The 16,657-nt window shown below is 41.0% G+C and overlaps 1 protein-coding gene across 2 annotated transcripts in view; it reads right to left on the reverse strand.

Moving 5' to 3' along the window:
- Positions 1-556: 556 nt before the first annotated feature.
- The window catches only part of LOC110493893 (cadherin-22), a 307,060-nt gene continuing 290,959 nt past the window's right edge, over positions 557-16,657 (reverse strand). Inside the window, exons 11-13 of one of the 2 annotated variants that reach the window (XM_021568462.3) lie at positions 12,520-12,637; positions 8,288-8,539; positions 557-2,363 (exon numbers count right to left, since the gene is read on the reverse strand). In XM_021568462.3, the coding sequence (XP_021424137.1) occupies positions 1,846-2,363; positions 8,288-8,539; positions 12,520-12,637 (888 nt within the window). In that variant the 3' untranslated portion in view covers positions 557-1,845. The remainder of the gene's footprint in view (positions 2,364-8,287; positions 8,540-12,519; positions 12,638-16,657) is intronic. The other variant, XM_090205033.1, reaches the window with a different exon arrangement.

Here is a 16,657-nt window from a genome sequence, read left to right on the forward strand (position 1 = left end):
TGTACACTGTCCAACGCTTTCCAATGTCCTGACTCAACACTCGAATAAGAAAAGTGAACTTTAAGCTCACCATGAACCTCCAACTCCTTTGAAGCATAACCACAAATGTTATGAGTGGGCCACCTTGACCACCACCACAGACCACAAAGATGAGACTCAACTCCATATGCGACAGTATCCTCAGGTGACCATGTCAAATAATGGGTTTGGGAGTAGGGAGATACTCTGAACTCCCTTAATCTGCATCTAGCCATCGTCGGCAGTAATTATACCTACACATTCTGACTGTACTGTAGTGGAACCAAGCTACACAATTCACTTCCTGGATGCAGGATTATTGCTCCCTGAAAAGAAACTAGTCTTCAGTAAACAAGTGTCATCATACAGTAATTGCGAGGGTAGTTTCAATGTATTGGATCAACTACGATAAGATAAAACTGTATCCTGGCAATACTGTAGTGACTCTCAAACATTGACTTGGTAAGATTAGATGTAATAAATCTATTAGATCATAAAGATCTCCGTTTTTACAATGTGGAGAAAAAGCCATCAGTCATTTTACAAAACAAATCATTACATTTTTTATTGATTTTATTTTCCATACATTTGCAAGTTTAAGATCAACATTAAATAGGTTTTGGATACTGGGTGGAGGAATTCCATCTACTCATCCCTTATTTCTGTACCTGTCACCCCACATATTCATCCACCCTGTGAAATAAAAGTAATCAAATCTTCTGGAATAGAAAACAAGTTGGACACACACATACAAATTCTGGAATGAACAAATACCCAACTCCATGAAAAAAACACAGTCATTTCATACAGTATAGTCTTGAATCACTTGTGCGGATTGTGCCTTATTGCCTTTTAAATGGCGGTGAAAAAGCCAAGCAAAAACCCAGTTAACACCTAATGTCCCGCGTCCTTCATAACACCTTAGAAATCTTTACAATACATTGAAAGCATATCAAACCAAAACCAATCTTTGCACTGAATCGATTCATCCTTTTGTTCTCTGACCCTTTTCTTTTTAGTCGCGCTCCGTCTTCCACTCTTGTTGTCTTATTTTACAAAAGTGTTCCTAAAAAATTAATACAAATATTTCCAAGACTGTAGTTGTTTGTGACCCAAATATCACCTTTGTGAAGTCCTCTGCTACGTGCTTATACAGAAGCTCTTCTCTCCTCAGGTTTTTTTTCACCATAATAAATATTTCTGTATCATTCTTCATTGATGTCCATTGTTACAAGTGGTGCGGTGATTATGGACAAAATAAATACATAAATACAAAAGGAATAAATACATTAATATTTGTTCATAAATAAATACATATTTATCACACATACATATTAACCCCCTGCTGAGGTATAACGTTCATTTCTCTGAATGTCCTCAGAGCCTCCACACTCACAAAGCTAAAAATGGACCAGTCTTTGACTCCAGACAGAAAATACCCAGAAACAAATGTAAAATGTAATTGTATTGTAACCTGTGGCGCACCACTTATATTGTATTACGTCTTACTCCTTTGTTCTTTACTGTAAAGGGAATAGTGAATGGATAACACCTCCTTTAATCCCTCATTTAATCAGCCCACCTTTCACCATGACGTTTCAAACCATGTGAAAACACAATGTTTCTCTTCGAAAAAAAGTCAAACTTGAAGTTGCGAAATAAGATTTTTTGTTGTTGACCAAATTGATTTCCGACTCACACTGACTGGGATTCAGTTCTGTTGCTCTGAAGGAGTTGGAGGAGTGCTTTTTAGGACAGTTTTGACACTGGGCTCTTGATACAGTGCTGGGGATGGAAAAGGAGAAAGGGTCTGGGCCGAGGACACCGCTAGGAGCCGTCTTCCTCAGGATGTCCCGGGGCATAGTATCCCGCCAGTTGCCTGAAGCGCGGCCCCCAGTCGCTGAGGTAGGAGAAATCCTGATCAGATGTGGTGGACAGGGTGTGGATGGAGCTGAGAGAGAGGGCTGGCGAGCTGTTTCCCTCGAAGGCGTACGTCTGGAATGAGTCGTAGGGCGGCACCGACAGGTCGCCATCTGTCTGCTCCACCTTCTTGCGGATGTAGCCCTTGAAGAGGGAAAAGTCGGCCGCCTCGCCGTCACCACTCATCTGCCCCTGAATCCACTGGGGCAGCGTGCGTAGTTCAGGGCCTGACTCGGACGAGCCACCCTTAGCCTCTGGAAAGTCAAAGAGGTTGCGCAGGGTACTCATGTCGTAGGCCTGCGTGTCCTGCTCGCCGCCACCCTCATCGTTGTACTTGATGACATTGTCGCGCATGTCCTCCTCATCCTCCGACATGCTCTGGCCCTTGCGGTGACGCTTCAGGGTTAGGATTAGCAGCACCAGGACTGCAGAGGTGGAGAAAGAGCATGGGATTAGGGATTAAGGGGTTTAGGGATTAGCCGCATCGACAGTGGGGAAGTCAGAGCCTAGGAAGTGTGTCTGTGCTGTGCAGAAGTTGTGAGCCAAAGCTCTGGATTATTATCTGGAGTTGCCAGTGAACATTTGGAGAAACTCTCAGAGAGTATCTGGTAGAGAGTAATTTCACGTCATGAAGCGAAGGCTAATGAATTATACGAATGAACAAAAACATTCTGCCCTTTTGTAAAGATTCTCTCAAGCACAAAGGGGAATAACACAAGACGAATGAAGAATATTGGATTGTGCAAATGGTGGGTGGCTAATGAAATTACAACAGCCTTTTTTGTATTTATTAGCAAAAAGTTTGCCCTTTCCTTTTCCATCTCTGGTTTTCCAATTTTGATTTCACCCCAAAAAAGACAGCAAATTGAAGCTTAAATGATGAAGGGGAACATTTCCAATGCATGGGCATTGATTCTCCACCAGTGCACAAAGCAAAATTCCTAATTGCTCGCCCAGAAATATGTTTTCAAATCCTTAATAGAGGCTGATCTGTTCATCAATACTTATTCAAGTGAGACATGCTGCATTAGAACCAGACAGAAATTTAGAGCAGAGCTCTACTGTTTTGGCGTCCACCAACAGAGGGTTTAATGACAGAAAAATTAAGTCTGAATTAAAAAGGAAAACAACTGAGATGGATCACTTAATAGTCTAATGAGGCGGAGGAAAAACAAAAGCTGTATCCATCCCAATAAATCAATCAGGGCTTTAATCCAAGCTTACTTATTTTAATTACTGCCTGATTAGAAAACTACCACTTAGCTGTAGCCACCCTTCTCCAGACATATGGTTATTCCGGAGGGGCTCCGATTGATTAATTAATTAAAACTTCCTGTCTACCACTTACCAAACTAAATGTCAGCGCTATGACAACAACACCAATCTTCACTAATCTAGTCTTCATCAAATGTGGAAATAAAAATATAATGATGATATGAATATTCAAACAATGTAGATCATGACTATTTTGGAGTAATATGACGATTAATATGTATATCACTACTATTACCATTACTATTATTATTGGGATTGAAGCCATTATCGTTCCACGCGGCATGAGGTTGATATGCTATCACCTCCATCGTTGAACATTGACTAATCTAGCATGTGATGATGGCCATCAGGGGGTCAGCTCACTAATGACTTTCATTAACAGTGCATTCAGAAAGTTTCACACCCCTTGACTTTTTCCACATTTTGTTGTAGTACAGTGTGAATTTTAAATTGTTAATTTTAGATTTTGTGTCACTGGCCTACAATAAATACCCCATATTGTCAAAGTGGAATTATGTTTTTAGAAAGTTTGAAAAAATAATTAAAAACAAAAAGCTGAAATGTCTTGAGTCAATAAGTATTAATTGAATATCCCTTTGAGCATGATGAAGTTATTAATACAATTTTGGATGGAGTATCAATACACCTAAGCAATGAAGTGAAACTACAAATAAATGTCAAATAAATGACCTGAAAATAGAGTGTTATGTTTGGGACAAATCCAACACAACACATCACTGTGGTACCCCTCTTCATATTTTCAAGCATGGTGGTGGCTGTATCATGTTATGGGTATGCTTGTCTTCGGCAAAGACTTGGGAGATTACAGTCATGCCAGCAAAATCACTACAGTAAATACTACAGTAAAGTCTGCAACAACACTACATTGAATACTATAGTATGTAAATATAGTAATAATACAGTATTTAGACCATAGTATACTATAGTATTTTTTTCATGTGAGTTAGTTGTAAATGTGTAACATGTTTGAACTAGGACCACAATAAAAATACATTAAACGTTTTTAGTTATTCTCAACAAATTTCTAAATTCATCGTATCCAAATTTGTGGTTGTATTGTGTTTTTATATAGTCAAATAAAATCAATCACTCAAGGGATACTACAGTGTGGAGTATATTATTCTACAGTATACTACACAATTCTATAGTAAGCAATACACGATCGAGGGGGAACCTTAGAGGAAATTCCTGGCATGAGCTCCCCAAGGACATCCCGTTCAAATCAAAACAACATCGACAAAGCTAGCAGGTAGCAGTAAAGCTAGCTAGGAGTCCCAATCGATCTAAAACTTCTAAAGTAAGCACTACGTGTTTGAGAGTTAGTACAGTGTGTACTATAGTATTCTACACATTATAAAACAATGTTCTAAAGTAAACACTACATGATCAAGGAATACTACAGTTTGTAGTATAGTATTCTACAGTATACTACAACATCCTATAGTAAGCACTACACGATCGAGGGGGATACTACAGTGTGTTGTATAGTATTATGTTTTATCTTAGTGGAAATGGAAATCAGAGGGAATACATTGGCTGCTTCATTCTTGTTAAAGAGATATGAATTTAATCTTTCAATGTTACTGTTATTTGCAGTGTTACAGTGACGGTAACATAACACATCATCTCCAAAGTCACATTTTGTATGTTATGCATGGCATAATGCACAGCCTATGATATGTCCTGCGTACATGTTGTACCTGCCCTCTTAACATGTGGCTGCTCCTCTGTGTACAGAGTGCTCCGATAAGCGGTCCAGACAAGACGGGCAATTTACTCGTGGGCTGCGCCAAGCCACATCAGCCAAGGAGTTCATCACAGCAGATGGGGCGTAATTGGTACGGATGTGCGCAGATTCCTCGCCGCGCCAAAATGGATTCCTCACGTCACCCACTAAATTAACTGATGGAGGGATTGTTTGTTTGTTGCTAATTAGGCAGAAATGTGTTTTCATTTCGCTCATCATGCCACAATCTAATACAGTGCTTGGGTACCTCCGGAGAGCTGGATTATCCCCCCAACCACACTCACAAACACGTACAGATCAACAGGCGAGTTGGTGGGAGTAATTTTGTTTGTGAGTTCTGTGTGTGTGTCTAGGCTCTCTGCGTGGTTATATAGGCTGTGTGTGTGTGTGTGTGTGTTTTTGTGTGTGTGTGTATGTGTGTGTGTGTGTGTGTGTTTGCGCTCTTTGTGTGTGTTCTGTGGGTGGATCGTTGGGAAGTCAAGGCTGACACATAAGTCAGTAAGTCAGTCGTTTTGCTCCAATCCCTATCACAAGGTGGCTGTTAAACACACGCTGTCCGTTCTCATTCCCTTGAGCCCAGCTCAGCTCTCTCCCAGCCCAGGACCTCCACTATAATTGGCAATACCTCAGTGGTCTTAGAGCTGCTTAGAGCACTAGCCACTTAATATAGGTGTTGTTTCCATTTTCTACCAATGAATATCAATCAGTCAATATTAATTTGTGTGTATCTGACATCACTTGAACTGCGATCTTTTCAAATGGGTGAAAATCAGCCAAGGTATTGGCAGAATTACACTGCAAACAGTAAATGGGAGTTTAATGATGACAGATATCAATGTTTTTTCAATTTCAGCTTAGGCTAATCACCAACACATACGCCACATCATATTTTATATCTAATTTCCCTTTAAACAATGGGAAATTTTATGGACAGCTAGTTTTTGAAGACAGGAACTTTACTGAGATAGCAGGCTTAGGGTAAGTGGCATTTCAATTGACTTTATTTAGGAAGTACACTGATATTCCAATTCGACATTTAAATGCATTGGGGAAAACTGGAATTAAAAGGTCTGTTTTAATTCCTGACTTTAAATTACCCTTTGAGGTGGTACAGCTATAGTACCACAAAACACAGTACTTTTTAACCACTGCTTTTTATAGTTAAGCTTGCCTGCTTCAGGTTTGTACATCATCTTAACGTTTTGGTTGAGGGCCAAAAGGCATTTGAAATCGAATCAAATCAAATTATATTAGTCACATGCACCGAATACAACATGTGTAAACCTTACAGTGAAATTCTTCCTTACGAGCCACTAACCAACAATGCAGTTTAAAAAATATATATAAATGCAACTAAGAATAAAAAATAAAAGTAACAAGTAATTAAGGAGCAGCAGTAAAACAACAATAGCGAGACTATATACAGGGGGGTACCGGTACAGAGTCAATGTGCGGGGGCACTGGTTAGTCGAGGTAATTGAGGTAATATGTACATGTAGGTAGAGTTATTAAAGTGACTATGCATAGATGATAACAACAGAGAGGTGCAGCAATGTAAAATAGGGGGGGGGGGGGGGGGCAATGCAAATAGTCTGGGTAGACATTTGATTAGATGTTCAGGAGACTTATGGCTTGGGGGTAGAAGCTGTTAAGAAGCCTAGACTTGGCACTCCAGTACCGCTTGCCGTGCAGTAGCAGAGAGAACAGTCTATGACTTGGGTGGCTGGAGTCTTTGACAATATTTAGGGCCTTCCTCTGGCACCGCCTGGTATAGAGGTCCTGGATGGCTGGAAGCTTGGCCCCAGTGATGAACTGGGCCGTTTGCACCACCCTCTGTAGTGCCTTGCGGTCAGAGGCTGAGCAGTTGCCATGCCAGGCAGTGATGTAAAAACCCCAATTAATAAAATATAGGTTCCTTTTGAAGCTTACTACTATTACTTAAGTTAATAAAGAAATTACATCAAAAACTACCCAAAAAACAATACTACCTCCCTGATTCAGAGATACTGCATGACCCACTGTAAATCCCAAATGGCACCCTATTCTCTAGTGCACTACTTGACCAGAGCACTCTGGGCCCTAGAATAGGGTGCCATTTGGGTTGAAACCCCAGCCTGTTCATCAGTCATTCAAAACAAACGAGATGTGAAACACATATTAGCAAAGTAAGAAAAAAATAAACTGACGACGACGTGCACTGCTTTCGTTTCTACCGCAGCCAAATAAGGAACGTTTTGCCAGTATTGACGAGGCAAGAATTTAAAGCGACTCATTAAACTTTCAAAGATGACAACACAAAATCTTCTCTCGCCTAGCACTCCTGCTGAGAGTGTGTGTGTGCGAATGCTGGTATCGGAGAACGTCTGGAACGCCTTGTCTATTTAAAGAGCGTTGTTCCAGGGAGATGTGAGTGCTGGGGCAGCTCCGCACTCCCACCTTCTTTCTACTAGGCCTCCCACTCTCACCATTCAGCTCCCCCTCCCCAACTATTGTCCAACTAAGTCCAAATATTGTATGTACTATCCACTTGGGGGAAAAAAGCTAATGAAAGGGGATTGAGAGTTGCCCAACTGCAATGTCACAAATATGGAAAATTTAAAATAGAAAACAAATCATAGATACATGACATTCATGAATGAAGGATACATCTGTAGATGTAGACTGTACTTTGGTTTTACAGTCCCTATACTGTATTATTCACATTGTTTTGAATTATTCCCATTTACTCATATATGCCAAGTACTTATACCTGTATTCCCTATACTGTAAATATTTGTCTACTTCTCTCCTGATAGACCCCCATCAGATCATGCAGAGCAGATGTCTTTCCTTTATTAATGGCAGTTGTAAACATAGTTAATCCTGTGTTTACCGAAAAATCTGTATCCTTCAATTTGATCCTATCTCCAGATTGTGTCTTTACAGTTGACTTATTCCACCAGAAGGGCGGTTTCATTAATTTGTGACTCAGTAAATATTTAAAAAATATCCCAACAAGTGTGCAATTTATTTTGTCCAAAAACCGTACAAGCAGACTAACAGGTCAACGTGTTGTTTGTTTTAAATAGTTTCTTTACCCAAGTGCTCACTTATTTTGGAGCTAAAACAGATGATTGCAGACCTAGATTCAAATAACGTTTTTTTTTCCTTTCCAAATACTTTGAGCATTTGATTTCCTACAGTGCCAAATGGACGGGGTTGCACTTTTAGGACTATGCTGTTGGTTATTTTATGCCAGACAGGCTCAATCAAGCGCAGCTAAATTTGAAGGAACTCAGTTAAATTTTCACTTTGTTCCATACTTACCAATGAGTATGAGCATGCAGACCAGTAGGGCTATGAGGGCCCCGGGACTGAGTGAGGTGCTAATGGCGTAGGCGGTGGCATTGCAGGACTGGATGGTGCCCTCCGGGTCACAGCCACACACGTGGATGGTCAAGGTGCCCGTGGAGCTCAGGGCGGGAGGCCCGCTATCCACTACCAGGATAGGCAGAAGGTAGACGTTCTGCTCGTGGCGGTTGAAGCCTGAGCGCTGTGTCCGGATTCCCGCAGTATTGTCTGGAACAAAGAGATACAATATTATACCAGTGGCCTGTCATACCTTCATAACTATCTGCTGTTGGCGGTTGAAGCCCAAGCGCTGGGTTCAAATCCCTGCAGGGTTATCTGTAACATAGAGACATAATACTGTATATGAGATAATACTAGAGTGGCCTATGCCATAGACCTTCATAACGTGGCGGTTGAATTGCCGTCCTGCATAGTCATGTTGCCGATATGCCAATGTCCATTATAGTGTTCCAATTTTATAGTCCCACACAGGCAGACAAGTCAGAGAAGAAGATAATTCTGTAAAGAAATGTGGTGCTACCTGAGAAATAGATTTGCCTCTGCGCAGATAGGTACTTGACAAGAAGCTGCCATGTGGGGAATCGTACGTGGCTCGATTCATCTAGTTTTCTCTTGTTCTTAATACCACACATTGTTTTGAATGATGTCCTGTCTATGATAATATGGCTAAAATTCGCTAGTTAGCTAACCAAGAACTGTAACTGTCTATTCATCACACATTCTTTTTAGTCAAATGTAACCAAGGGGAAAAATTGGAGGATGCCAAATTTGAAATAAAACCTAACTGGTGCACGGCCTCTCAGAGAGACATATACAATACATACAGCATCAGGCGTTGACAAATATAGTCAGAATATCTAGTGTGGATGGATTTGTATATAAGACGCTAGACAATTCATCACTGGAGGCATACTGTATATCACTGTCATCGATGCAGCTAGAGCACTGCTCTGTCACAGGCAGGCAGTGCACTCTTCCTATCACCATGGCTGTTTGTGTACGGGAACTTTGCTGAGTATAATGTCTGTGACATTGACCCTCTGACTTTGACTCTGCATCCTATTTCATAAGTATGCCTTTCTGAACGGACAGAAAAGGGATGCAGTAATCTTAGGCTCTCTCGTCGTTGAATTGTAACTTTCCGAAAGACATTTTGATAATCACCTTGAAATGGCTAAAATGGTAGTTCCCTAATAATTTCAATATTCATTTCACTTTGAGATTCATTGACAAAAGCGTTAAGAAATTACCAATGGTGTTAACCTCATGAAACTCTGGGGGCAGTATTTCATTTTTGGATGAAAAACGTTCCCGTTTTAAACAAGATATTTTGTCACGAAAAGATGCTCGACTATGCATATAATTGACAGCTTTGGAAAGAAAACACTCTGACGTTTCCAAAACTGCAAAGATATTGTCTGTGAGTGCCACAGAACTAATGCTACAGGCGAAACCAAGATGAAATTTCATACAGCAAGGGAGCCAGATTTTTGAGGCGCTGTGTACCAATGTCTCCTTATATGGCTGTGAATGCGCAAGGAGAGAGCCTACACTTTCTGTCGTTTCCCCAAGGTGTTTGCAGCATTGTGACGTATTTGTAGGCATATCATTGGAAAATTGACCATAAGAGTCTACATTTACCAGGTGTCCGCTGGGTGTCCTCCATCGAAACTATTGCGCAATCTCCAGGTGCGCGCATTTTTTCCATTTTGAACAGAGGAGAAACCAAACTGCCAGGAGTGACTTATCATCGAATAGATATGTGAATAACACCTTGAGGATTGATTCTAAACAACGTTTGCCATGTTTCTGTCAATATTATGGAGTTAATTTGGAAAAAAGTTATGACTGAATTTTCGGGTTTTTTTCTCAGCCAAACGTGAAGAACAAAACGGACCGATTTCTCCTACACAAATAATATTTTTGGAAAAACTGAACATTTGCTATCTCACTGAGAGTCTCCTCATTGAAAACATCTGAAGTTCTTCAAAGGTAAATTATTTTATTTGAATGCTTTTCTTGTTTTTGTGAAAATGTTGCATGCTGAATGCCAGGCTAATGGTATGTTAGCTATCAATACCCCTACACAAATGCTTGTTTAGCTATGGTTCAAAAGCATATTTTGAAAATCTGAGATGACAGTGTTGTTAACAAAAGGCTAGGCTTGAGAGCTAATATATTTATTTCATTCATTTGCGATTTTCCCGAATAGTTAACATTGCGTTATGCTAATGAGCTTGCGGGGATAATTACACTCCTGGATACAGGTTTTTTTCGTAGCCAAACGTGATGAACAAAACGGACCGATTTGTCCTACACAAATAATCTTTTTGGAAAAACTGAACATTTGCTATCTAACTGAGAGTCTCCTCATTGAAAACATCTGAAGTTCTTCAAAGGTAAATTATTTTATTTGAATGCTTTTCTTGTTTTTGTGAAAATGTTGCACGCTGAATGCTATGCTAAATGCTATGCTAAATGCTACGCTAGGTATCAATACTCTTACACAAATGCTTGTTTTGCTATGGTTGAAAAGCATATTTTGAAAATCTGAGATGACAGTGTTGTTAACAAAAGGCTAAGCTTGAGAGCTAGCATATTTATTTCATTTCATTTGCGATTTTCATGAATAGTTAACGTTGCGTTATGGTAATGAGCTTGAGGCTATAAATAGGATCCTGGATCCGGGTTTGCTCGTCGCAACTGGTTAAATTACTTGAGGTAAGTTCCAGAAAGTATCCATACCATCTTAAACCCATTGAAAATAAAGGGACATTTCATTGCACTAATAGGTGCGTTGACAAGTGCGTTCTAAACAGTGTATTTTTTAGATATTTTATGAGGCGACAGGGGAAAGTATAAGCTAATTATGCGTGTTTTATTGGAGTCGTTTTTTTATTGAATGTCATGTTAATTTACATGAATCAGATTAGTAAATTAAAAATGACTTATTAACAGTAACAAAAACTGATCTGACAAAACAAAACACACTTATTTTACAAGCTTTATAACAAATTTTCCCTACCGCGACTATAAAGTCAAATAAGTAAAGCAAGACGTCACTTTTGCGACAACTGTAGACCTTTGATCCTTCAGTGGCGAAGATTAGCTTTGCAGACTTCCAAAAATAATCACTAAAAAGTTTTGAGGAATGAAAATAAGTGCCTGTTTGTCTTCATGTGTCAAAGCACGAAAACAGAATGGAATGTGAAGCCGTGATGGTGAAAAGAGAAAGTGACAGATCCAATCTGACAGGTTGACAAATGTGTCCATGAAAACTGAAGAACAGTGGAAAAAATAGGTGGGAGGATAAAAGGTCTGAGCCACTGTGTCTCTGTGTGAGAGCATGCATACTGCTGAGCACATAGTGTATGTGTGTGTGTGTATTTATGTGTGTGTGTGTGATGCCAGCATATAGGTTTGTCTGTGTGTATATACGTGTGTGATTAGTTCAAATAGCCTGTGTCAATGCATGTGCATTTGTGTGCTTGCCTGTGTCTCTGCGTATATGCAGAGTCTGTGTGTATGTGGGCGGAGGGGTGAGTCGACTCATGCAGACGCTGAGCCCGTGTTTCCCAGTACCCATGCCCCCCTGTCCAGGCATGTGACTGCGCTACACCAGGCCACGCCACAGCCTCCTCTGACATTTGCCTGGCTCGCTCCTCTGACATTTTCACCATGTCAGATCAATCTTGATTAGGCCACGCGTCACATCCACTTAGGTACCCATTTCCAAAGAGGGATTTGCTTGCTAACATGTCATCCCGCTTGGCTCCATGGAGTCAGCGTTTTGCAACAACAACAAAAAGAAAAAGGTTTGGGTCCACTGCAAAGTCGCCACTAGAAAATGGATGTCCTTACATTGTGTTTCATAATGTAGGGGCACTTATATTAATTAAGCAGAACAGTATGTCCGTATACTGCATCATATGCCCATATGACACATACAGTACTTTTCCAGCTACACATATTTCACAGTATATTCAATAACCTTTCATGCTACACAGTTTGACTCATTCATATCACATATGACACAGTATACTCTAACAGCTTCCACTCACACACGGGCAGCTTAAAGATCCTCTGAGGCATTGCACAGGGATGTCCAGTATAATCCCTTAAAATGACCTTCAGAGTCGCTCTGTAAGAACTGTATGACCTCTGACCTATAACTTTTGACCTCTTACCTTTGACATCCCACAGGGTGAAGTGGCGGTTGTTGGTGGCCTCCGGTGCCAGGGTGAAGTAGTAGCGGTGGCCCAACTGCGGCTCGTCCCTATCCACCACGCTGATAGAGTGAATGAGCTGCCAGAGAGGAAGGAAATCAAGACACGAGGATGACTTTACACGAGCCACAATTCCTACCCCAGCCATCCCTTAACCTCAAGACAGCCCCGCAATGAAAATTCATACCTCCTCATTCTATTTCATTGAAGCCAGCATTGAAGCGCTAGTTGATAAATTACGTTTTCACATTTAATCAGTGTGCCACAGACTGATGAGTAGAGTAGCACATGGAAGGAAATATGGGGAACTTTATGGTTAACCAAATTAGCTGCAGATATTCAATTAAGTGACTATCTAAAACAACAGATGGGTATCTTTATAGAGGGGAAGGGGGGATTGAAATAAAAGGGGACACATCAGGCAATCCTCCTAAAATCCAACGTTCAGTTCTCATTATACGCTTGTCAACAGGCTCGTACAGTTCTGGATTTATTACACACACACACACACACACACACACACACACACACACACACACACACACACACACACACACACACAGAGAGAGAGAGAGAGTAAAGGGGTTCCACACACATATGCATGCATCTCTCGATGTTCACACACAGACAAATTGTTCCTAACAGTAACACTTTTAAAGATGATTAAAGCTAACGATTTGGAGAGCCGTATTTGAGGACATGATTCCCTTTTCTGGACATGGAAAGATGCTCTATAAGATAAGTCTTGTGGGAATAAATCAAGAAGATACAACTTGTTTTAAAACATCTTCGGGATCGGTGTCCCTTCCACGGGATGGTTGAGCTAATGTAGGCTAATGAGATTACCATGAGGTTGTAAGTAACAAGAACATTTCCCAGGACATAGACATATCTGATATTAGCAGAAAGCTTAAATTCTTAGTAATCTAACTGTACTGTCCAATTTACAGTAGCTATTACAGTGAAATAATACTGCGCTATTGCTTGAGGGGAGTGCACATTTTGAACATGAAAAGTAATTAATAAACAAATTAGGCACATTTGGGCAGTCTTGATACAACATTTTGAACAGAAATACAATGGTTCATTGGATCAGTCTAAAACTTTGCACATACACTGCTGCCATCTATTGGCCAACATCTAAATTGCACCTGGGCTGGAATAATACATTATGGCCTTCCTCTTGCATTTCAAAGATGATTTTCTTTTTTCATTTTCTTTTTTACAAATGAACAATTCATTTTGTTTTTGTATTATCTTTTACTAGATCTATTGTGTTATATTCTACTACATTAATTTCACATTTCTATAAACCTCAGTGTTTCCTTTCAAATGGTACCAATAACATGCATATCCTTGCTTCAGCGCCTGAGCCTTACTGCTGGTGATTCTTTGATCCACCTCTACACAGACGACACACCATTCTGTATACTTCTGGCCCTTCATTGGACACGGTGTTAACTAACCTCCAGACAAGCTTCAATGCCATACAACTCTCCTTCCGCGGCCTCCAACTGCTCTTAAATGCAAGTAAAACTAAATGCATGCTCTTCAACCGATCGCTGCCCACACCTGCCCGCCTGCCCAGCATCACTACTCTGCATGGTTCTGACTTAGAATATGTGGACAACTACAAATACCTAGGGTGTCTGGTTAGACTGGAAACTCTCCTTCCAGATTCACATCAAGCATCTCCAATCTAACATTAAATCTAGAATCGGCTTCCTATTTCGCAAACAAAGCCTCCTTCACTCATGCTGCCAAACATACCCTCGTAAAACTGACCATCCTACCGATCCTTGACTTCAGCGATGTCATTTACAAAATAGCCCCCAACACTCTACTCAACAAATTGGATGCCGTCTATCACAGTGCCATCCTTTTTGTCACCAAAGCCCCATATACTATCCACCACTGCGACCTGTACACTCTCAGGCTGGCCCTCGCTGTTATAAGTGCTGTTATTGTGAAGTGGAAACGTCTAGGAGCAACAACGCCTCAGCCATAAGTGGTAGGTCACACAAGCTCACAGAATGGGACCACCGAGTGCTGAAGCGCGTAGCGTGTAAAAATCTTCTGTTCTCGGTTGCAACACTCACTGCCGAGTTCCAAACTGCCTCTAGAAGCAATGTCAGCAGAAGAACTGTTCGTCAGGAGCTTCATGAAATGGGTTTCCATAGCCGCACACAAGCCTAAGATCACCATGAGCAATGCCAAGCATCGGCTGGAGCGGTGTAAAGCTCCCTGCCATTGGACTCTGGAGCAGTGGAAATGCATTCTCTGGAGTGATGAATCACGTTTCACCATTTGACAATCCGACGGACGAATCTGAGTTTGGCGGATGCCAGGAGAACATTACCTACCCCAATGGATAGTTCCAACTGTAAAGTTTGGTGGATGAGGAATAATGGTCTGGGAATGTTTTTTATGGTTTGGGCTAGGCCCCTTAGTTCTTGATGAAGGGAAATCTTAACACAACAGCATACAATTACATGCAAGACCATACTGTGTTTCCAACTTGGTGTCAATAGTTTGGGGAAGGCCCATTCCTGTTTCAGCATGAAAATGCCCCCGTGCACAAAGGGAGGTGCATACAGAAATGGTTTATCGAAATCAGTGTGAAAGAACTTGACTGACCCGCATAGAGCCTGACCTCAACCCCATTGAACACCTTTGGGATACATTGGAACGCCGATTGCGAGCCAGGCCTCATCTCCCAACACCAGTACCCAACCTCACTATTGCTCTTGTGGCTGAATGGAAACAAGTCCCAGCATCTAGTGGAAAGCCTTCCCAGAAGAGTGGAGGCTGTTATAGCAGCAAATGGGGGACCAACTCCATATTAATACCCATGAGTGTGGAATGAGATGTTCGACGATCAGGTGTCCACATACCTTTAGTAATGTAGAGAATTTTCCATAACCCAAAATATTGTTGTTTCAGCTGTTTGAAGCTGGTGTAAAAAAACATACTATTTTCTATACTTTTTTGTATTATAGCTACTATTTTGTATTACTGTCACTGTTGTTTTCAGAATTGTATGTATCACTTTGCTTTGGCAACATTAACCTTTTTATTCATTCAATTAAAGCATATTGAATGAGAGAAGAGTGTTTATTGAGCAGCTCCCTCAAGCACAAGCACAATCACCTAATTAGATTTCTATCTAACAGTACCCCATCTGACCCTTTACATCTGAAACACCCTTGGAAAGCACGAGGGATCGATTTTTCCAAAACTAGCATATATACCCTGGGGCCAGGGTACAGGGTAAAGGTCCAGAGAATGTGTCTTGCTTTCCCATTTGTGAAGGTAATCTGCCACTTCAGTGGGCAACCAGGGAGACTTTAAGAGGGGAGACTGAAGTTCAGCCGTGTCAAGATAAGATACATGAACCTCAAATCGTTGCAAAGGGGTTCACAATCATTAGGGGTAGGTTAGAATGAAATAAAACATTATTTAAGTGAATACTTGTAAAATGACTCATTGTCCGAGAAAAATTGTTGGAAAATTGTGGAGGGTTGTTAAATCAAGACAGTGTATGTGTCTTTCAGGTTATATGTGCATGTTAATCAGCAAAAAATGGTTGAATGTAATTTTAGTGAGTTAGAAAATGATTCAGTCAATCTCGGATGCAACACATTAAATAATGTTGCAAATCTGCCTGTCTGCTTGTCATATTGTCTATTTGCATGCTGTGTGTGTGTGTGTGGGGGGGGGGGGGGGATCTGTATGTGTGCATATATATGTGTGCGTGTGTATCTGTATGTGTGTGACTGTGCACATGCTTCTGTCTGTGTGAGTCGATGTGATTGCGGATTTGAGCATGTTTTTGTGAGCATGAGCCCCCATGTGTGTGCATGTGGCAATGTGAGCACACGTGTACACATGTGCCAGTGTGTGTGTTTCAGAGGGACCTCGCATTATTCATCTCACTTGTACTGTCCCAGGGGAGGATTGAGCCCTGGTGATCTGTCACACTGACCCACTAGCTGGGCTTTGAGAAGGCTATGTTGAGTTGACAGGCACCTCTACCCGGGGCCTTACTCAGTATTTGCTTCTCCGCCCCGCCTTTTCCTGCACACACAGCACTATATGA

Source organism: Oncorhynchus mykiss, chromosome 17 (genome assembly GCF_057628025.1).
Source record: "Oncorhynchus mykiss isolate SJ-2025 chromosome 17, ASM5762802v1, whole genome shotgun sequence".
NCBI lineage: Eukaryota > Metazoa > Chordata > Actinopteri > Salmoniformes > Salmonidae > Oncorhynchus > Oncorhynchus mykiss.